Genomic DNA, 24,233 nt, shown 5'->3' with positions numbered 1-24,233 from the left:
TAGCGCTCCCTTCAGTTTCTGGAGTTCTCTTTCTGGGAGGTCAGAAACACGAAAAGTCGTCTGTCCACGTTGAGAAAAAAGTTAAAAGCTTCTAAATCGTTTTATATCAACCGCTCATTGGAGAAGAGGGAGGTGAGAACTCAATACCAAGAGGTGTTTGATATATACTTCGCATAGTAAAAGGGTTATCTATTAATACTGATTCTGATAACTGTACCAGTTTCAAATATGACAGCAAAGCAAAAAAGCAAGTAACTTTATCTGGAACAAACCATGTTTCATTGCAAAGGGACCAAATAAATGCTTTTGCATGTACTGTAGTTCACAAATGCTAGAAAGCTTCATTTATACACTGCAATGTACAGTAGAGGAGCTGAGTATGTTGACCCCCGTGTTTTGGTGTTGGTTTTGGTTCTAAGTTGTTGTTTTGTTATGGTTTTGTCAAAACTGCCCTCACGTGGTTTGTTTTGGATCTGTATTTTTTTCAAAAATGGTAAAAACAGCTAAAATGGCTTAATCTGGGCCTCTTTTGTTCCTACAGTATTATTAGTGTCAATAACATTAATTTCCAGACATTTTCAGTCAATTTTGACCACCTCACATCTCATATTATTTTCATGAATATTTGGCAAAGGCTACAGCAAGTTGGCTGACTACTAAGCGACGGAGCATCAGCACAAACACATGGCAGTTTATAGCACATCTATTAAACAGAATAGTGTCGCAAGATGGAATTGTCCTTGGACCCCCCGCCCCCCCCCCCATCTCGCCCTTATTTTGGATATTTAAAAGGACCTGCACAAACAAAGGACATTGACAAACCAAGCACTTCAGCGACAGGATATACCGCTTTTGTGGCAGAAGTGCTATATTTGATAGTGCCCCCACAAACCAGTGTTTTCAAAGTATTACCTCTGCTCACTAATGAGGCGGTTGGTGATGAGGATGTTGATGACAGAGATTGTATGGGCTAGTTCAAAATGCTGGTAGCTGATACTGGTCTGCTTTTTATTATTTTAGAAATTACTGTAATTTCATAAAATAAATGTAATGAACTCGCCGCAAATGATATAACATGGAGAGAGTGTCTCATAGACAAACATGATGGGGGGAAGGGCTGGTTGCCTGGAAAACCCCCTCATCTTGGCAAATGGATAATATTATGACAACAATAGCAATGGTATAAAATATGATTACTAGAGCTGCCGCCACATCATGTAGTTTAAGGGATAGAGCAGAGCTGCTGCACATGCCCAGAGGTAACAGCTTCTTCTACCAAGTGCTGTGTTTGTGGGGAATTGAGTCCTTAGTCAGTGCACTGGACCAGAGAGTAGTTGTCGGGCAGGAAAGACAGGAGTCTTACCATGAGGTGGAAGAATGTGTACTTAGAAAGTGCAGTACCTGTTCTATTATGTTTAGTGTATTTATTTATTGTGGTGTGTTTAACCTTTTCCTGACCACTTATTTATATTATTTAAATATGTTTGATACAGCCTTTATTATAGAGCATCTATAGTGTTAAATATGGATTGGGTATGGGATACTGGCAGCCAAGATGCCAGCGGTCAGAATACTGACACCAGCATCCCGACTGTTTGGAACGCTGATTCTAACCCTCCCCCTAGCCCACCCTCCACACAACCTAATCCTCCTCTGTGATACTTACGTTAGGGATTCTGTCAGTCGGGATGCTGGCGTCATATTCTGACTGCCGGGATCCAAAACGCTGGAATACCAACTACATCCCGTTAAATATTAATACTGTATTTCATACAGTATCCAGTGTATTAAAAAACCAATGTGTACATTAACGTCCATGGTTATTGCTACTTCTACCCAGTGTCAGTTTCCGATTAGGCACATGTCTAGGGCCGGCTCATCTTTGGGGCGCCACTTGGGCTAATTTTTCATTATTGTCAGTCCGAAATTACCAGTGAGTACAAAATATTTCCACTCTAATGTACTGTACACCATCTTGAGTTGAGAATGAATGGGTAAGACACAGGCAGACTTCCCCGTAAGCTTTCCTACTCAGTAAATATGTATACACACTGTAATAAAAAAATGAAATGTCATAGCTCATGGCTTGTTTTATTATTAGGTTATATTATACTAAACTTCCAATCACCAAAATGAGGGTTTATATTTAAACAATGAAAATAATACAATTGGATGGAAGGGGTAGCCAACACTGTTGTGCCTAGGGGTGCACTAACGCCTAAATCCGGCATTGCTTCTACCGCTCCCCCAGACTCCAATGCTTGCTCCAGTGATCCACAGAGTGGGAGATTGTGGACTGCATTTGGAAACCCCCCTCTAGAAATCCTGCATTTTCCACTGTGCCTAGATGGTTAATATTCCAACCTCTACTAACATTGACCTCACAAATGGAGCAGATGCCTTCACAAATGTTTTCAGGATTTGGATAAAAATAACTCCACACCCAAGAGCTGACTTTTTTGGTCTTATGCCCAGACATCACAATGGCTTTTTTGTTTTCCTCACGGGCAAGAACTGCAGCCCCTGATGGCTGACTTACACAAACAACTTCATCAACATCCTCATCCCCATTGGCGTCAGATACTGTAGTACACAAATATACCCCTCATTCTGTTCCACTTCCACACTAGCATTATGTTATCATCACCATCTTTACTTGTACTGCTTTTTTACACATTTACAGATGGTGCAGAAATGGTGGAAGGAGAAGGGAGGCTTCTCTACGAGTACAGTGTGAGACATTTCAGACTCACAAATAGCTAATGTGGACACCCCTATTCTCTCCTCAGGGATTTGTGAACACAGTTTATTCTTCAGCCTTAGTGTTCTTTTTTTGGGACACTGATTTGTCATTTTTTTTAAGGTGGCACCTGTACCCCTTTCTTTAACGTTGTAAAAGATTTTGATTACTGGTGACCTTTCCTACACTTTCTGCTCCTGGACCACCAGTAGTTAATAAGTAGAAGATTTACCGCTATGCGACCAAAGCGGTTGCTTAGGGCTTGTTGTGTCCCAGGGGCCCGCTAACAGGGCTGAGTCTGTGTAAGTACTCCGGGGTACAGCAGCGCACCGCATTACACAAACTTTAAATAAACAACAGGTCCCAGCCGCTGGTGCAGCCGGGAGCTCCCGGCGGCAAGGGCTGTTGGAGCTGTTGTTTATTTTAAGTTTGTGTAGTGCAGTGTGGTGCTGGACTGTCCAAGGATGTCAGCCTCTTTCCCACCTCCCGACGCCTTCTGTCCCAATGGTGGGCAGCAGTGCTGTGCACTGAAACAGACTGCAGCAGCAGTCATTCTCTCCTCCAGGGTTCGTTCCTGTGTGGCCAGCTTTCCCGCCGCCGGCTCCAAGCTCCAGGCTGCCTCAGCTATGCAACACCCAGGTGGCTGCCAACTTGGTATGTGTACCTGGATAGGGGAAAACTACTACTACTGTGGACATTATGTGTATAACCAACCCTACTACTGGGGGCAGTGTAAGCATCACTACTACTGTGGGCATTATGTGTGTAAGCTGCACTACTACTTTAGGCATTATGTGTGCAAGTGGCACTACTTCTGGGGCCATTATGTGTGTAGCAACACTACTATTCGGGGCATTACGTGTGTATGCAGCACTGCTACTGGGGCATTATGTATGTAAGCGGTGCTACTACTATGGGCATTATGTGTGTTAGCGGCACTTCTGTGGGCATTATGTGTATAAATGGCACTACTGGGGGGATTATGTGTGTAAGCACACTACTACTACTAAGGGCATTGCGTGTATAAGCAGCACTACTACTGGGAACATTATGTGTATAAGTGGCACTACTACCATGGGCATTATGTGTGTAAGCTGGGTAGATGACATTTTGCCCTGTTTTGGAATCTGAGCCTGTTGGGAAAACTTGGGCCAGGGCTCGGATTCTCTTGGATCCCGAGAGTTCGGATGGCTCAGTTCTCGGAGAACCGAGTCCGCTCCACTCTAGTTTGTACACGCCCCTCCCAAATGTAAATCTCCTTGAACATTGTAAATCTGCCCCAGTGCAACATGGTTTACCAAGGTGCAAAGTTACTTGCTCTTTATTGCTTTGTTTGCAATTCAGAATCAGACCCATAATATCATGTTCACACAGTTTTAGTTATTAGGAGTTCCAAGTGATGGTTTGAAATTCGTGTATAGTACATTGTAGTGGTTGTCTGGGTCTACTGTATTATTAAGGATAATATATAAGACATTTATTTTAGGGGTGATTCAGATGTTACAGTCAAATATGTTTATGAACAAAAGGGCCCATACATCAGCAATCAATTGGGGCATTTCTGTGTTTTGCAGATGACTGTGCAATAAAGTCCGCAATATATGGAGTTCACCAATCGCCGATTCCAAACAAAATGTGGTCACAATCTGTGAATCAGATTGTCCAACATGTTGGATTTCACTGACCAACTGAGGCTGTAGATTGCTAGAGTATGGGAATAATCTGCCGATTTGCAGACCTTTGCTAGTATTTTACTCGTAAACTGGGTACCTTCATGATACGCAGGTCTGATCTTTGGATGAAAATGATCTGTGAAACACTGGGGGTCATTCCGAGTTGTTCGCTCGTTATTTTTTTCTCGCAACGGAGCGATTAGTCGCTAATGCGCATGCGCAATGTCCGCAGTGCGACTGCGCCAAGTAAATTTGCTATGCAGTTAGGTATTTTACTCACGGCATTACGAGGTTTTTTCTTCGTTCTGGTGATCGTAATGTGATTGACAGGAAGTGGGTGTTTCTGGGCGGAAACTGGCCGTTTTATGGGAGTGTGTGAAAAAACGCTACCGTTTCTGGGGAAAACGCGGGAGTGGCTGGAGAAACGGAGGAGTGTCTGGCCGAACGCTGGGTGTGTTTGTGACGTCAAACCAGGAACGACAAGCACTGAACTGATCGCACTGGCAGAGTAAGTCTCGAGCTACTCAGAAACTGCACAGAGAAGTCTTTTCGCAATATTGCGAATCTTTCGTTCGCAATTTTGATAAGCTAAGATTCACTCCCAGTAGGCGGCGGCTTAGCGTGTGCAAAACTGCTAAAAGCAGCTTGCGAGCGAACAACTCGGAATGACCCCCACTGTGTAATATCGGCAATGTATGGGTGCATATTGGTGTATTGGAGGCTCGTGAAAGTGAGGTACAAAATTCAGAATCTGTGAATCTTTTTGTGTGATTAATGATGTATGATGTATGGGCCCCTTAAGTCTGATATTCAAGGAGGTTGCATTACCTATGTTTATAGTATTGCAGGTGCAGATTGTAAACAGGTCCTAATTTGCCACCAAATATTTGCAAGCAATCATTCTGCTAAAACAAATATTGCTTTGCTTAGAATGTAATCATTCAGGATCTTTGTACTCATAAGTAATATTGGAGACCACAAGTTATGTAAACATATTAAGCTGTAATGTTGTATCTGCGTGACATCCTAGGCTGGTATGTGTTTCCTCAAACTGTTTCTACTTTCTAAATGAACATTAGGCACATGCTAGAATTCTTTAAAACACATGCTAGGCTGCAGGGGTTCAGATTCATCTTTTATGTTATCTTGCCCTTAACTGAAATGAGGTGTTGCAGCAGTATTGCACCAGTATTGCATCCTAACCAAACTCCTGTACTGGCCTGTCTAAGATTAGTACATCTACAGCAATCACATGTCCTTTAGTTGGATTATTGCACCGGTTATTACTGTGTATATAATGGTTATTAATCACTTATGGGGGGGTCATTCTGACCCGTTCGCTCGCTGCTTTTTGTCGCAGCCAAGCGATCGGATCCCTACTGTGCATGCGCCGGCGCCGTAGTGCGCCGGCGCATGCCAGATGGCCGAAGACCATAGCAGGGATGCGATCGCCTCTGCCTGATTGACAGGCAGAGGCGGTCGCTGGGCGGAAGGGAGCAGAACGGCGGCTTTTGGCTGCTGTTTCGTGGGAGTGGTCCGGCCAATGCAGGCGTGGACGGACCGTTGGGGGAGGGCAGACAGCGGCGTCTGCGTGACATCACACGTAGCCGCTGTGGGCCGGTGAGCGACGAGTAGCTCCCGGCCAGCACGCTAAAGCTGCGCTGGCCGGGAGCTACTCTTAAAGTGCAAGACCATTGCTGCTGTGCGGTGCCTTTGCACTTCTGCGGGGGGGCGGCACTGACATGCAGGGCGGACTAGCCCTGTGCTGGGCGTTTCCCCGCATGTCAGTGTGAATGATCGTAGCTGTGCTAAATTTAGCACAGCTACGATCAATTCGGAATGACCCCCATGGACTGATCAGTGTTGAGCGTAGTTGAGTGACAAATTGCTGCCATAAAATGTGTCCCACCAAAACTCGGTTCCGATCCAGGTTTTCAGACATGGTTCCAACCTGGGTCAGAACCCGTTTACACTGCATCTTGAACCCAAGTTACCCTGCATGTAACTTTCACTACCCCCTTGAAGCAGACCTCTGCATACACAGCCAATCAGCAGCCTATAAGAATAACCAGTAAATAACACGCGTTATTGCGGCAGTGGAAAAGAGGAATAAAAAAGCCACAATTTCTGCTACTATAGCAAGATAAATGCAACAACTGGGGTTGGGTAAGTGATGGAGAACTAGATTTAGCTGTTTTATTCTCCACTTTTTACTGTTAAACATATAAACAAGAGGTTAAGGGTCTGATTCTGACTCGCACACAACCAGATTAAGGTCCACTGGGCCTCGAGCTGAAATGTATGAAGGGCAGATTGCAGCAGGGTGTGTGATTAGTGATGTGAGGCGTGTGACCAGTGCTGTGCAGGCTGCACAGGAGGTGTGGTCTGTGCCGGGGGGCGTGGATAGCACCATGGATGGCATAGCATAAACATACCTAATTGGCCCATCTTCCTGGCGATTAAGAATGTGCAAGAAAACTGAGGCACCTGTATTCTGTATTCTGCAGTGGGTGTCCTGTTATTCGCTATACATTTGGGATGGACTTGCCATCTGGCATTGCTGGCAAATGCCAGAAGTACTGATTACATGATGAGCTGGTTCGACATAAAAGCTTGACCGAGAAGCTCTCCACGGCCGCACAGCACCCAGTGAGACAGGCTGGTTCAGTAGCTCCTACTCTCCTCCATCTCATCCTGCACCTTCAGCAAGTCTCTAGAATTAGCACTTTTGCATTAAGGAGAGAACATTGTTGATGAATCTAAGGCATAAGGAGTTGTATAATGTTCTGAATTCATTATTCCACACCTTATCAAATTTGGATTCTGCTTGTCTGAGTAAGTATGAATATTTCTCGTGGGTCATAGTGTTATCACCAAAGGATATCCACTGTTTAAATATTGGACCTTCTTGGCCCATCCAAGTGCAGGCTATATATACTTTAGCTGCACATATTCACCACATATTGCTTAGCGTATCTGTCCAACCCAACTGACTAGACGTACATGTAACTAACTTGTGTCCCTACGATATGCCTATCTGTATGACTTTACTTGCCCCACCCCCACCTGCTTATCTGTTACCTACTTGGCTGTTGTATAGCAAACCGAAGACAAATTCCTAGTATACGCAAGTATACCTGGCCAATAAAGCTGATTCTGATTTGTATCAACTATGCCTAATACAGTAAGCATGCGTTAGTTGTAAAAGCCCTCCTCTGAACTCCAGTGGATGCAATAGCCCCTATCACATGATTCCAAAAACTTAGTACCTGAGGACATTCCCAAGCTAGATGCAAAAAAGTACAAACAGCACTACATTTAGGGCACTGGAAAGTGGCCCTGCCACCATATTTAAGTAGACATATTGGGTTTATACAGTGCATCTGGACAGAGCCGGCCCTAACCAATATGATGCCCTAGGCAAGATTTTGGCTGGTGCCCCCTAGCACCACAGTTGGTTCCGCCTCTGACTTTTCACCTCTTTCCCAGCACCACCACCCCTCATCCATAGCAGTCCTTATTTTGGTGTTTGTACCCCCTATATTTTAAATAGGAACAGTTCGCACATTTGGCGCACAGCACAAAAAGGGGTGTGTTTTGCTGGCAAGGGGCATGGCCACACAATAGTAACCCCAATTCCAATTACGCCACACAGTACTGCAACTTTATTCACATTTGATCATGCGATAGTGTCCATAATTCATATTACATCCCACAGTAGTATCACTTTACCTTATATACGTTACTCCTCACAGTAGAGCCCCTTATTCATATTACATCACACTGAATTGCTCCTTATTCTCATTACACAACACCCTATAGCTCTTTGTTCACATTAGACGACGCAGCAGTGCCCTTTCTATACGCAATGCCACATAGTAGAGCACCTTATACACATAATGCCACACAGTAATGCCCCTTACACATATGAGACACATAATTAATGTCCTTATAAACATAATGCGCCTTACACATTATGACAACCTTTAATATTGCCATTTTACACATAATGTCCCTTACACATATGCTGCACATTATTAATGCCCTTATACACATAATGACACACATAGTGCCCCCTACACATTTGTTGCACATTATTAGTGCCCCTATACACATAAAGACACACATACAGTAGTACCCTGTTACACATATGCCGCACATTATTAATGCCCTTATACACATAATGACACACATAGTGGCCCCTTACACATATGTTGCACATTATTAATGCATTTTTACATGACACACATAATGCTCCTTACACATATTCCGAACACTACTGCACAACCAACCCACTCGCATGCACACAGCACTCACACTGCCGCTAACACTGTGACCTATGCCTCTGCTTGTATACAGATGTGTCCTCATAAATCTTGCCTCAATGCTAAAGTCTGGCACATTTTTTTAAATGAAAATACATCTAATTTGCATTGATATGTTGCTAGGATGCACAAGCAGCTTCTGCTGATTAAAATGATATGCAGCATCCCTATATACTGTGTGACACTGTGGCTGTATCTGCATATGAAATGCTACACACAGAATATAGGCATGCCGCATATCATTTTAATCAGCAGAAGCTGCTGATGCCCCTAGGCATATCAAATGTCCTAGGCAATTGCCTAGTTTGCCTATGCCTATGGCCGGATCTGCATCTGGAAAGTATTTACAGCGCTTCACTTTTTCCACATTTTGTTATGTTACAGCCTTATTCCAAAATGGAATAAATTAATTTTTTCTTCAAAATTCTACATACAATACCCCATAATGGATACCAGTCTTTGTGAATCTGTGGACATTATACGCTTTTTATGTAAGAATCAGTGATAATTGGAGGATCCTCAGCAAACTGGACAGATAGAGCATGTTTCAATTGTAGAAATCTAAAAAAACTAAGGTTTGGGAATATTAAATTCTTGTTGCAATTGAGAGAATTACTTGAGTACCCCAAAATTGTATAATTGACCCACTTAACCCACTCCCCACTTACTCCAAGCATCACAAATCTGCATATCCTCTAGTTTTGGCAATACCTAAGAATGTATCCAGATCTATGCCTTCCTCTCCCACTATTTTTTAAAACACATTCCCATACTCAAAACGCCTAGGATATAAGAGGAATATTACTTCTAATCAACTTGCTACTCAATAAAAACTGCAGTGCAAAAGGATCACGGTCTCTAGTTCACCCCCTTAAATGAGCAAATTGGGAAGCATAGTTATAAAGACGGAAATTAGGTAACACATTAAGTTTTATCCGAACCCGCTTGTGTCAGTGGATGTGAGTCTACACATTGAATGTTTGTTACCCACCAGGAACATGATGTAGGTTAATAAATGGTAAATGCAGGTTTACACAGTATATAGAATATACACAGCAGCCACATGCAGGGTTAATGCAGACTTTACAATATAGCTAGCTGTGGCAGCGGTAGTTGTATGTGCCCAGCGGTACTGGCAGATTATTATATACTACACTAGAGCCAGTCTCCATTGTGGAAGAAATGCTGAACACATCTGTACAGTCTGGAGGTAACAAGGCAAAGCCGCACAGAGGAGCTGCACATGTGCAGTAGTGCATTCAGCTAGGGCTTTGAAGGTTGCACTGACGTCAGTGCACTTCCAGCAGTCAGTGCCCAGACTAAAAACAAAGAGAAAGACACTGCTCTCCTTAATAGCAAATCTGATGCACTCCAATAAATATACAAAATTGGATGACAATCAGGACGTCTGTTCAGAAGCAACATAATTCTGCTAGTAGCCAAAAGAATGACTGCTACTCAAGAGATGTGAATAATATTGCAGTGAAGTCCAGAGAAGTTCTGGTGGTAGGGGATTCAGTAATTTAGTGGTAAAGTTCTGGTGGTACTGTATTCAGTCATTAAGAGGACAGGTTCTGGTAGTACTGGATACAGTAATTAATAGGAAAGGTTTTGGTGGTAAGGGGTTCAGTCATTAAGAGAAAAGGTTCTGGTGGTAGGGGATTCAGTCATTAAGAGGAAAGGTCCTGGTGGTAGGGGATTCAGTCATTAAGATGAAAGGTCCTGGTGGTAGGGGATTCAGTCATTAAGATGAAAGGTCCTGGTGGTAGGGGATTCAGTCATTAAGAGGAAAGGTCCCGGTGGTAAAGGGTTCAGTCATTAAGAGAAAAGGTTCTGGTGGTACTGGATTCAGTCATTAAGAGGACAGGTTCTGGTGGTACTGTATTCAGTCATTAAGAGGTAAGGTTCTGGTGGTAGGGGGTTCACTCATTTAGAGGTAAGGTTCTGGTGGTAACGTATTCAGTCATTTAGAGGTAAGGTTCTGGTTGTAGGGGGTTTAGTCATTAAGAGAAAAGGCTCTGGTGGTAGGGCGTTCTGGTGGTAGGGGATTCAGTCATTTAGAGGTAAGGTTCTGGTTGTAGGGGGTTCAGTCATTAAGAGAAAAGGCTTTGGTGGTAGGGGATTCAGTCATTTAGAGGTAAGGTTCTGGTGGTAGGAGATTTAATAAGAGGAAAGGTTCTGGTGGTAGCAGGTTCAGTAATTAAAAGGAAAGGATCTGGTGGTAGCAGGTTCAGTAATTAAAAGTAAAGGAACTGGTTTTAGGGGCTTCATCAACTAGGAGGAAAGGTTTTGATGGTAGAGGATTCAGTCATTAGGAGGCAAGCTTATGGTGGTAGCGAATCAGCCATTATGGGGAAAGGTTTTAAGTTATAGGGTGTGTGAAATCTGATTCACTTTCAGGAACAAAAGCAATACTTTAAATGTACAACTGTTCAGGCTGCTGCAGCCTCTAAGCGTGTGTGGGTAAAAACCTCTATGAAATGTGTACACATTGCGTAAGCACACCGTCACGCTGTAAGCACAAAATAGCTACACATGCGGCCTATACACTTTAACTCCTAACGGGAAAGGAAATGCAACACCAATTGTATATAAAATGTTGCGGTCCAACCCACAACAAGTATTTACTTATAAAGGGGGATCACAGAGAAATACAATCACATAAGAGAATAGGCTACAATCAATGGATACATACGTTTGTTCGCCTGCGCAACCCGGTTCCGGTCCTCAGTCAATCTGAATAGATGACCTTCAGAGAATAGACTGACCGGCCAGGAGGCTTGGCTTTTTATACAATGGTCCAAAGCATGAAACAAAGGAAACTGTAATCTCTTCTTTCATAGGTCAAAGAGCTGGTCATTTACAGTACATGAGGGGTCATAGGTCCATTTGAATAGGTGGGCGATCCCTGGTCTAGGTGTACTTGCAGATGTCCTCCACTGGGTTCTCTCCAAATATCAAGAGTACAGTACATACAGTGTGATATTAATATTCTGTTCCTGCGCATAGATATGCGCAGGAGCGTGCTACCTTCTGCAAACTGCTACCGGAGTATTGCTCTTAAAATAGTGTACAGCTGGATACCAAACACCACCTCCTAACCTAATTCTGTCCCCTCATATCCTGTAAAGTTGAATATCTCTATTGTTCCCTTTCCAAAGTAAATGTAACTTGCTGGTGTGGTGTGTGTAGACTATGTGTAAATTATGTGCTATGTGGAGTAAATATGAGATATGTCTTTGTGGCTTTTCCATGCGGATGCATATGCTACCGTAATTACTCATACCACGCGCTAATACGCAGGACCTCGTGAGCCAATATATGCAACGTGCGAGTATACGCATGCACGGCAGAACAAGCACCCGCACGGAGGCCATCTGTGTGGTGTATGTACGTGATGCATGTGCCTATAATATTTTCGACTTCGACAGGTGTTAAGTCATTAGTGTTAGAGAGGTGTGCTCTCCAACACCATCTGCTGTTCTTTACTGTGAAGCCAGACAGCCACCTTTACCAAGATGGTGCCCCAACTTCACTGCACATGCATGACCCCACATCCATGCTCCATCTTAGAGAGATGTGTACGACTTCCATGTACTATACAGCATTCAACATATGTTCCGCTTTGGACATCTTCCTAGATATATAACATCTGTATTACGGCTACTGTTACCACTGTGTCTGGTAACATAACTACTTATTCTGTACTATATTCTGTTACCAATGTTACCACTGAGAAGTGAACCATTGTAATGTTGAATAAACCACCAAACCTGCTTAAGGAAGGATAAACTGCTTGGCCTCATTTCAAATTCCACTGGTGCCTATTGTTCTACACCAATAGGGCATATCAACAGGTTATGGGTCCAGTCACCACTGTAAGAATACAGTGAGTCCTGTATCTGGAGCAGCCTGCAGCATGCAGCATGCACCATGCACCATGCAGCACAAGTAGTAGCCAGCTTGAAAGTCATGAAATTGAGAGGCTCAAAAAATTATGTCACATGGAAGTTTGCTATGGAAATTCAGCTCAAATGAGAAAGATTGTGGAAGACTACAACTAATCCAGGTAACAATCCTGATGAAGTCAATAGAGCCACAGTGACCATAGGTTTAAATGAAGAGCAACACGTTTGGTACCCATGGAGGGGCCATGTCATCAGCTGATTGTGGGAATCTTGGGAGCGAGCCAGGTGAAGCAGTCAAGCGTCTTATAGCCTGGCCTCACTCACTGTTCTGAACTGGTGGTAGCCTGATATACTCTTGTCTGGAAACATTTCTAAGAAACTTCTATCCTGCTCACCTCTTCATGTTTGGAATCATGTTTACATATTCCTTGTCTGCCACAGACTTTTGAACTTACTTATTATCTTGGATCATTACGTCACCTCTGCACACCTGCATGCTAAATCTGGATTCCAAGCCTGCTGCAATTTTACCTCTACAACAAAACAACACTTTCTTCATCATTACAGACCTCTGAAGTTTTCAGGAAATCCTTGCCATTCACTTCACATCACAGCAAATACTACAGTTGTCTTACTTGCATGTACTACCTTTACAAGTTAACAAGACTGCCTCATCTCATTGCTATTCAAGCCTGCTGATTAACTTCATCTGTGACAGTCTTGCTGAAACTTTTCCTATACTTCATAATGGTGAGCTACTGACCATTTACTTACATATAATGCTGGTTGTGTTCTGTCCATGTATTAGAAACGTTTCTTTAAACAATTGCAGATTTGCTATATCCATGTTTGAATGTTATTGGATTGTGTGTTGCATTCTGTGATTGAATTAGTTTGTAACACAGTCAGCATATGGGGGGTCATTCTGAGTTGATTGCTCGCTGCCAATTTTCGCAGCGCAGTGATCAGGTGAAAAAACTGTATTTCTGTGCAAGCGTATGCCCCGCAATGCGCACGCGCGACGTACGAGTACAAAGCTCTTTGTGGTTGTTCTCAGGTTCTAGCAAAGTTTTCCTTCGTACTGGCGGCCGCAAGAAAATTGACAGGAAGGGGGCATTACTGGGTGTCAACTGACCGTTTTCAGGGAGTGTTTGCAAAAACGCAGGCGTGTCTGAAAAAATGCAGGCGTGGCTGGGCGTTCGCTGGGCGGGTGTATGACGTCAAATCCGGACAGGAATAGACTGAAGTGATTGCAAGCACTGAGTAGGTTCAGATCTACTCTGAAACTGCACAAACTGTTTTTGCAGAGCTCGGCTGCACATGCGTTCGCACTTCTGCTAAGCTAAAATACACTCCCCAGTGGGCGGCGGCATAGCGTTTGCACGGCTGCTAAACTAGCTAACGAGCGATCAACTAGGAATGACCCCCATGGTTCGTAACACAGACAGCATATGAAGACAGAAGTCTTATGAGGAGGATAAATTTGAGGCATACACTGTATGGGATCAAGTGAAGTTAATATAAAGACATGAATGACTACATTATTGGAATGATATTTATTCAGGTTAATTCAGACCTGATCGCTAGGGTGCGGATTTTGCATTCATGCGTTCAGGTAATCACCGCCTACAGTGGGAGGGTATTAGCTGTGTGCGATTGCATGTGTTGCAGAACTGCACAAACATAAGTTTGTGCAGTTTCTGCTAATCCCAGGACCTACAGTACTTAGCCGCTGCGATGATCGGGGCCGGAGCTGACATCAGAATCCCTCCCTCCAAATGCCTGGTCCCTCATGCGTTTTTCCTGACACTTCCTGTCAATCTCCTTGCGATTGCCCTTGCGATCACTTTTTCCGCACCATCCCGTCTCTATGCACCAATGCCCGGTGCAGTCATCCTTCGCGCCTGCGCATTACGGTGCTTACGCATGCGCAGTTCGGACCTGAACGCAGGCTGTGAAAGAATGCAACCTAGCCATCAGATCTGAATTACTTCCTATATCCCAACATCTATAGGATGTTACTACGAGGAAGTCCTAATGGTGATCCTGTAGAACCTAATGTCTTCATTCAATTTTCTAGTAGTAGCTCTAACATGACTAAGCTAACAACAGACGTCATGAGTACAGTTCCAAGTACGCATACCATTTAAAGTAAGTTCTGAAAATAATGCATTACACATAAAAAGTACCAAGTCTCAGAAGCCTACAGTAAGTTCAAGTGCTACACATGTCACTAAGTTGGGCACAAAGCCTTAGAATGCAAACTCATAGATGCAAATGCCATGCAACAAAGGAAGTGTAACTGCAAGAATGAGTCATTCTAAGTTTCATGGACAGCTGCAGAAGGGACTGTTGGTACATGCTGTAGACTTGGGAGCAACAAGGCACTTTAGTTGTAATCATCACTGACCATGTGTGATCCTAAAAAGATCAGACAAATTGGAGACAAGGTCCTTACAGCCACTAAAGTCAGGATAATCCCAGTTTGCCTAAAGATAAGAGGTAAGACCATAACCACTGATATTCTAGATGTGTTATACGTACCAGATATGGGGACAAACCTGATTATAATGTCCATAAGCTCCTTGTTGGAATGGTAACAGGAATGACCGTTATACAGAGAGACTGACATGCAAACTGTATACCAAAGCCGTAATCAAACTTTTGTGCCCTGTGCCAGAAAGATAATTGGCACCCCCATTTTTCCAATAGGGACATAAGGTGTATATATCTTATTTAAAGCGGCAGATTGGGCACGCCGGGACGCCGGACCAGATTCCGAATGACAGGTCCGGACGTCCCCTCAGTGGCCGCCATCATCCCCCATGCTGGCTGGCTACCGCATTTACAACAACAACAAGCCCTGGTTCAATGCCCAGCTCAGGCAACTTCGTCGAGCCAAAGAGGCGGCCTATAGCAGTGGTGACAGATACTATACAACCGTACTAGGAACTCTCTGACTAAAGGAATCAGGCTAGCAAAAAAGCGGTTCTCGGACAAGCTGACAAACGATCTCTCCACCAATGACCCCGCATCTGTATGGAAAGGAATGCAATCCATAACCAACTATAGGAAACCATCGAAGTCCACCACCATGCACCAAGACCTAGCAGACGAACTGAACCACTTTTATTGCAGGTTCGCAAAAGAAGTCCCCTGCAACCCAAACAATCACCTCTACGAGGCCCCGAACACCGACAGCCAACCCCAGGCACTGCAAGTTGCCCAAGAAGAGGTGGAGGCATTGTTCAAAAGGGCCAAACCCAGGAAAGCTCCGGGTCCTGATGGAGTGTCACCATCTGCCCTAAGAGCATGTGCGGGTCAGCTCGCCCCCATATTCACCAAGATCTTCAACAAATCGCTAGAGCTACAGAAAGTCCCTTCCTGCCTCAAAAGGTCTACTATCGTCCCGGTCCCCAAGAAACCCTCTATCACGAACCTGAATGACTACAGGCCGATAGCACTGACGTCTGTGGTCATGAAAACGTTCGAGCGTCTGGTTTTGAATCACCTGAAAAATCTGACTGGCCCCCAATTGGACCCTCTGCAGTTCGCCTATCGATCGAATCGGTGTGTCGAGGATGCAGTCAACCTGGGCCTGCACTACATTCTACAGCACCTAGACATTCCCGGTACCTATGCGAGGGTCCTGTTTGTCGATTTCAGCTCGGCCTTCAATACAATCATCCCCAGCATCCTCCACCCTAAATTACTTCGCCTAGAAGTCCCAGAAGCTACCTGTTCCTGGATAGTAGACTTCCTGACAGATATGACACAGGTGGTGAAAGTGGGGGAATTCACCTCTCAAGCGCGGTCCATTAGTACAGGGGCCCCTCAGGGCTGTGTCCTCTCACCCCTGCTCTTCTCCCTGTACACAAATGACTGTACTTCAGAGGCGCAATCAGTAAAGATCATCAAATTCACTGATGACACCACCGTCATCAGCCTCATCAAGGACGGGGACGAATCGGCCTATAGACGGGAAGTAGACCGGTTGGCCCAGTGGTGCATCCACAACAACCTTGAGCTCAACCCCCTCAAAACTGTCGAGATGATAGTGGACTTCAGGAAGAAGTCAGCTAGTGCACCTCCGCTAACGATTGCTGACAGTGTGGTATCGCTAGTGGACTCCTTCAAGTTTCTAGGGACCACAATCTCCCGGGACCTTAAATGGGGGTCCAACGCTGACGCCACTGTTGGGAGAGCACAGCAGAGGTTGTTCTTCCTCAGGCAACTAAGGAAGTACAACATCCCACAGAAGCTACTGCTCCTCTCTACTCCATGATTGTGGAGTCGGTACTGTGCTCCTCGATACTCATATGGTACAGCTCCGCCAGCGCGAGGGACAGATGCAGGCTCCAAAATGTGGTCAGAACCGCAGAGAAGATAATCAGGGCCGACCTTCCCTCAGTCCAGGACCTGTACCTGTCCAGAGCTAAAAAGCGGGCAATGAAGATAGTAAAAGACCAGCTACACCCCGGCCACAGCATGTTTAACTTGCTTTCTTCAGGCAGGCGTTACAGGGCCGTCCCCGCCAGGTCCATCAGAAGCCTCAAAAGTTTCTTTCCCCAAGTGGTCCGCCTGCTGAACTCCTGAACATTGACTGACTAGACGTACATGTAACTAACTTGTGTCCCTACGGTATACCTATCTGTGTGACTTTTCATTCGTGTGTCCCCCCCCCCCCCCCCCCACCTGCTTATCTGTTACCTACTTGGCTGTTGTATAGCAAACCGAAGACAAATTCCTAGTATACGCAAGTATACCTGGCCAATAAAGCTGATTTTGATTCTGATGAGAGGAGCTTGACTCCGATCATGGCAGCGTTAACCTGGAGCTAACTAAGAGATGGGCGCCATAAGCCTTTGTAGGGATGTTTCCACCTCCAGCACCATCTCCAGCCCTGAGGCTTCCTCCAGCCTTAGCCAGCCGCAGCAGCAGCCAGGAAATGCTTAGTAAGTCAAAGCCACAGCAGCATGGCCACAGCTACAACATGATGTGCCTGATTGATATATCTATCTATCTATCTATCTATCTATCTATCTATCTATCTATCTATCTATCTTATTATTATTACATTTTATTTAAAGGTGACACAAGTGTTTTGCAGCGCTGTACAAAGGCCAGTACAGGGAGACAAAACTTAACATTACAGTAAATAAATAAATAAATAAATAACAAAAATAGAGTACAGGTAACAAAGAGCACCACAATTCTCAAAACATAATACAGCTTAGATGTAAGTAGCGAGTGAGTGATCAGCATACTACTAGGAGCTGGTGTCCATAGATAGAGATGAGCCTTTACCAGCAGGAGAAAAGCAGGTAAAGATGGTTGTTGAGTAAAGAGGGCTGTGAATGAAATGTGTCGAGAAGAGGGTTTTGACAACAAGAGGAAAGAGGGCCCTGCTCTGAGGAGCTAACAATCTAGTAGGAAGGGGCAACAGACAGATGACATGAGGTGAAGCAGGCGGGAGATAGCCTGATGGCAGGGTGTAAGCAAAGCAGAGATGGTCAAGGCATGAGGCTGGGGGATGGAGGAGCAGCCTCAGGACTAGTTTATGCATCAGAAGGGTACGCTTGATGAATAGGTGGGTCTTCAGTGCCTGTTTGAAGCTTTGCAAGGTCGGGGAAAGTCTAATGGAGCAAGGGAGCATGTTCCACTGAAGGGGTGCAGCATGGGCAAAATCTTGAACTATCTATATATATCTATATAAATATATCTATTTACATATCTATATTAGAGATGTGCGGATTCGGTTCCCTGAGAACCGAAACCCCCCCCCCCCCCCCAACTTCACGCTGCGAGCCGGTATCCAAGCCCGGGCTCAGGACTTCCCACCAGACTCAGAAACCAGAATGAGGCAAAACTTCATCATCCCGCTGTCGGATTCTCGCAGGTTTGGATTCCATATAAACAGCCGCGCGTCGCCACCATTTTCACTTCGGACTTGGAGAGTGAGGGAGGGAGACCTCTGTCTCTCTGTGGGTGGTGGCATCAGGTGGGGTCAGTGTGTGCTCTTTAGGGCTGCTGCTCCTGTCACTGTGATGTACCTGTGTGTCCTGGCTGTCACTGGTGTATCATGTGCTGTTAGGGGTGCTGCAGCTGTACATGGGTGTTGCTGTCCTGGCTGTCACTATGTTGTACAGGGGGCAGAGACACTGTTCTCCTGTATGCTGTGAAAATACAGGGGTGCTGGCCCAATCTTGTATGCTGTAAAAATTCATGGGTGCTTCTGTTGTTCAAATAAAAGCACACTGGTCCTGTATGCTGTAAAAATATAGGGGTGCTGCTGTTAAAATAATATTACACTGCCCTGTATGCTGTAACATTCAGGGGTGCTACTGTTGTTCAAATAAAAGCACACTGGTCACTGGTCCTGTATGCTGTGAAAGTTCAGAGGTGCAGTTGTTCAAATAAAGGCACACTGGTCCTGTATGCTGTAAAAATATAGGGGTGCTGCTGTTAAAATGATGTAAAAATTCAGGGGTGCCACTGTTGTTCAAATAAAAGCACACTGGTTCTGTATGCTGTAAAACTTCAGGGGTGCAGATGTTCAAATAAAAGCATACTGGTCCTGTATGCTGTAAAAATATATGGGTGCTGCTGTTAAAATAATATTACACTGGCCCTGTATGCTGTAAAAATTCAATGGTGCTTCTGTAGTTCAAATAAAAGCACACTGGTTCTGTATGCTGTAAAACTTCAGGGGTGCAGATGTTCAAATAAAAGCACACTGGTCCTGTATGCTGTAAAAATATATGTGTGCTGCTATTAAAATAATATTACACTGGCTCAGTATGCTGTAAAATTCAGGGGTGCTTCTGTTGTTCACATAAAGCACGCTGGTCCTGTATGCTGTAAAAATATAGGGGTGCTGCTGTTAAAATAATATTACACTGGCCCTGTATGCTGTAAAAATTCAGGGGTGCAGTTGTTCAAATAAAAGCACACTGGTCCCGCATGCTGTAAGAATACAGGGGTGCTGTGAAAATAAAGGGGCACTGTTCTGTGTGCTGTAATAATAAAGGGGTGCTATCCTATGAAATGAAAAACAACAATTTGGAGGAACACATAGTGAAAGATCAGGAACCACTTCCAGTTCCTAGTACTAGTGCTGAAGCTGCTGCTGCCACCAGTCATGACATTGACTATGCAATTCCATCAATGTCGTCTGCTAAGGCCGATGCCCAATGTCATAGAGGGCATGTAAAATCCAAGAAGCAAAAATTAAAAATCAGAAATAAAAGAAATTGTCCGACGAGAAACGTAAAATTGGCAATATGCCATTCACGACACGAAGTGGAAAGGAAAGGCTAAGGCCTTGGCCTATGTTCATGACTGGTGGCTCAGCTTCTCATGAGGACAGAAGCCCTCCTCCCTCTCGAAAAATTAAAAAAATGAAGCTTGTTAAAGCACAGGAAAAAACAAGTGTGCGTTCAAAGATATCACAAATCCCAAAGTAGAGTCCAAGTGTGTCCATGGTTGCGATGTCTATGCCTGACCTTCCCAAGACTTGTATGGAAAGAGGAGGCTCCTACCACATTTGCACGCACTCTACAAGTGCTGGGAAGAACACTGCCAGTCCAGTTGCTGATATTGAGGATGTCACTGTAGACGTACACCAGGATGAGGAGAATATTGGTGTAGCTGGCGCTAAGGAGGAAGTTGATGATGAAGATTCTGATGGTGATGTGGTTTGTTTGAATAAGGCACCAGTGGAGACAATTGTTGTCCGTGGGATGAGAAAGCCCATTGTCATGCCTGGGCAAAATAACAAGAAAGCCACCTCTTCGGTGTGGAATTATTTCTCCACAAATCCGGGCAACAGGTGTCAAGCCGCGTGTTGCCTTTGTCAATCCATAATAAGTAGGGGTAAGGACGTTAACCACCTAGGAACATACTCCCTTATACGTCACCTGTAGAGCATTTATCAGAAGTCATTGTCAAGTTCAGAAACTTTGGGTAAGAACGTAAGCAGTCCACTGACACCTAAATCCCTTCTTCCTGTTGGACCCAAGCTCCTGCAAGGCACACCACCAACTCCCTCAACGTCAAATTCCTCCTCAGTCAGGAACGTAAGTAGTTCTGCAGGCCATGTCACTGGTATGACTTACGAGTCCTCTCCTAACCGGGATTCCTCCGGAGGATCCTTCAGTGGTATGCCTACTGCTGCTGCTGTTGTTGCTGCTGGGAATCGATTGTCATCCCAGAGGGGAAATCGGAAGACCACTTGTACTACTTCAAATAAGCAATTGACTGTCCAACAGTCCTTTATGAGGAAGATGAAATATTACAGCAGTCACCCTGTTGCAAAGCGGATTAGTGAGGCCATAACAACTATACTGGTGTTAGACGTGCGTCCGGTATCCACCATTAGTGCAGTGGGATTTAGACAGTTGATGGACTTACTGTGTCCCCGGTACCAAATCCCATCTAGATTCCACTTCACTAGGCAAGCGATTCCCGGACTGTACAGGGACATTAAGAAAAGTGTCCTCAGTGTCCTGAAAAATGCGGTTGTACCCAGTGTCCACTTAACCGTGGACACGTGGAGCAGGGCAAACTAAGGACTACGTGACTGTGACAGCCCACTGGGTAGATGTATTGCCTCAAGCAGCAACAACAGCAGCAGCAGCACCAGAAGCAGCATCTCACAAACACCAACTCTTTCCTAGGCAGGCTATACTGTGTATCACCAGTTTCCATAAGAGGCACACCGCTGACAACCTCTTACGGAAACTGAGGAACATCATCACACAATGGCTTACCCCACTTAGACTCTCATGGGGATTCGTGATATCGGACAATGCCACCAATATTGTGCGTGCATTACATCTGGGCAAATTCCACAACGTCCCATGGTGGTGCAGATTTTTTTCTAAAAATGACAGGGGCATGCAGGAGATGCTGTTGGTGGTCCGAAAATTGCGGTCCACTTTCGACATTCAGCAAATGCGTGCTGAAGACTGGAGCACCAGCAAACACTCCTGAACTTGCCCTGCCAGCACCTGAAGCAAGAGGTGGTAACAAGGTGGAATTCAATACTGTATATGCTTCAGAGGATGGAGGAGCAGCAAAAAGCCATTCAAGCTTATACATCCACCTACGATATAGGCAAAGAAGGGGGAATGCACCTGACTCAAGCGCAGTGGAGAATGATTTCCATGTTGTGCAAGGTTAGTTCAGACACTACCAGCTTGAGTCAGGTCATTCCCCTCATCAGGCTTTTGCAGAAGCAACATGAAGAAGGAGCTAAGAAGGATGTGGGACTTGTGGATGAAGCCCTTCATTTGCTTTGCCAGGATCTGTTAAGTATGTGGGACTTGTGGATGAAGCCCTTCATTTGCTTTGCCAGGATTCAAGGGTGGTCAATCTCTTGAAATCAGAACACAACATTTTGGCCACCGTGCTCGATCCTAGGTTTAAACCCTATGTTGTATCTCTCTTTCCAGCAGACGCAAGTCTGCAGAGGTGTAAAGACCTGCTGGTGAGGAAATTGTCAACTCAAGCGGAACGTGACCCGTCAACAGCTCAGCATTCATTTTCTCCCGCAACTGGGGCTGCGAGGAAAAGCATAACATTTCCTAGCCCACCCGCTGACGGTGATGCAGGTCAGTCAGGAGCAAGTGTTGACATCTGGTCCGGACTGAAGGACCTGCCAATGATTACTGACTTGTCTACTTTCACTCCATATGATGCTGTCACCATTGAAGAATAGTGGAGGATTACATGAGTGACAGCATCCAAGTAGGCATGTCAGACAGTCCGTACGTATACTGGCAGGATAAAGAGGCAATTTGGAGACCCTTGCACAAACTGGCTTTATTTTACCTAAGTTGCCCCCCCCCCCCCCCCTTCCAGTGTGTACTCCGAAAGAGTGTTTAGTGCAGTCGGTAACCTTGTCAGCGATCGGCGTAGGAGGTTACTTCCACAAAATGTGGAGCAGATGATGTTCATGAAAATGAATTATAAATTCCTCCAGGAAGACCTTTACTAGCAATTGCCTCCAGAAAGTACACAGGGACCTGTGATGGTGGATTCCAGTGGGGACGAATTAATACTCTGTGAGGAGGAGGATGTACATGCTGAAAGGGGTGAGGAATCAGAGGATGAGGATGAGGAAGACATCTTGCCTCTATAGAGCCAGTTTGTGCAAGGACAGATTAATTGCTTCTTTTTTTGTGGAGGGATTAATTGCTTTTTTTTTGTGGGGGCCCAAACAAACCAATAATTTCAGCCACAGTCATGTGGCAAATGATTGGTTTGTTAAAGTGTGCATGTCCTGTTTATACAACATAAGGGTGGGAGAGCCCAATGGCAAATTCATCCTGCACCTCTTATTTTTTTCTTTGCATGATGTGCTCTTTGGGGCCTAGTTTTTAAATCTGCCATCCTGTCTGACACTGCAGTGCCACTCCTAGATGGTCCAGGTGTTTGTGCCACCCACTTGTGTCGCTTAGCTTAGTCATCCAGCAACCTTGGTGCAACCTTTTGGCCTAAAAACAACATTGTGAGGTGTTCAGAATAGACTGAAAATTAGTGGAAATGAATGTTATTGAGATTAATAATACTGTAGGATCAAAATTACCCACAAATTCTGTGATTGTAGCTGTTTTTATGTTTTTTTTTCTCAAAAATCATCCAGATCCAAAACAAAACCCGAAAGGGTGGTTTTGGCAAAACCAATCCAGATCCAAAACACGAGCGAGGATCCAGATCCAAAACCAAAAACGAGGTGGAATTCAATACTCTATATGCTTCAGAGGATGGAGGATCAGCAAAAAGACATTCAAGCCTATACATCCACCTACGATATAGGCAAAGGAGAGGGAATGCACCTGACTCAAGCACAGTGGAGAATGATTTCCGTGTTGTGCAAGGTTAGTTCAGACACTACCAGCTTGTCTGAACTATCTATCTATCTATCTATCTATCTATCTATCTATCTATCTATCTATCTATCTATCTATATGCAGGATGGCGGCACTCAGAAACTTCCAATAGCTGCAAAATGTGCTTTTTATTATCAACGTTTCGGGCCCATGCCCGTCGTCAAGATTACAGTCTGACGATGGGCATGGGCCCAAAATGTTGATAATAAAAAGCGCATTTTGCAGCTATTGGAAGTCTCTGAGTGCCGCCATTCTGCCAGCATACATTGGGACAGCAATCCCCTGGAGGGCATCGGAGCAAGATACCTTATTAGATAACAGCTAGTGCCTGATTCTTGACTTCAATATTACATATATATATACAGGTTGAGTATCCCATATCCAAATATTCCGAAATACGGAATATTCCGAAATACGGACTTTTTTGAGTGAGACTGAGATAGTGAAACCTTTGTTTTTGATGGCTCAATGTACACAAACTTTGTTTAATACACAAAGTTATTAAAAATATTGTATTAAATGACCTTCAGGCTGTGTGTATAAGGTGTATGTGAAACATAAATGAATTGAGTGAATGTACACACACTTTGTTTAATGCATAAAGTTATAAAAAATATTGGCTAAAATTACCTTCAGGCTGTGTGTATATGGTGTATATGAAACATAAATGCATTCTGTGCTTAGATTTAGGT

At 44.5% G+C, this 24,233-nt stretch overlaps 1 protein-coding gene across 1 annotated transcript in view; it reads left to right on the top strand.

The window, feature by feature from the left end:
• RGS14 (regulator of G protein signaling 14) overlaps window positions 1-24,233 on the top strand; it is a 215,909-nt gene that overhangs the window by 43,313 nt on the left and 148,363 nt on the right. The window contains exon 2 of the mRNA XM_063927993.1: window positions 4-132. Coding sequence (XP_063784063.1) covers window positions 4-132 — 129 coding nt within the window. The remainder of the gene's footprint in view (window positions 1-3; window positions 133-24,233) is intronic.

This window comes from Pseudophryne corroboree, chromosome 6, assembly GCF_028390025.1.
Source record: "Pseudophryne corroboree isolate aPseCor3 chromosome 6, aPseCor3.hap2, whole genome shotgun sequence".
In the NCBI taxonomy this organism is placed as follows: Eukaryota; Metazoa; Chordata; class Amphibia; order Anura; family Myobatrachidae; genus Pseudophryne; species Pseudophryne corroboree.
This window is presented reverse-complemented; position numbering and strand designations above follow the sequence as displayed.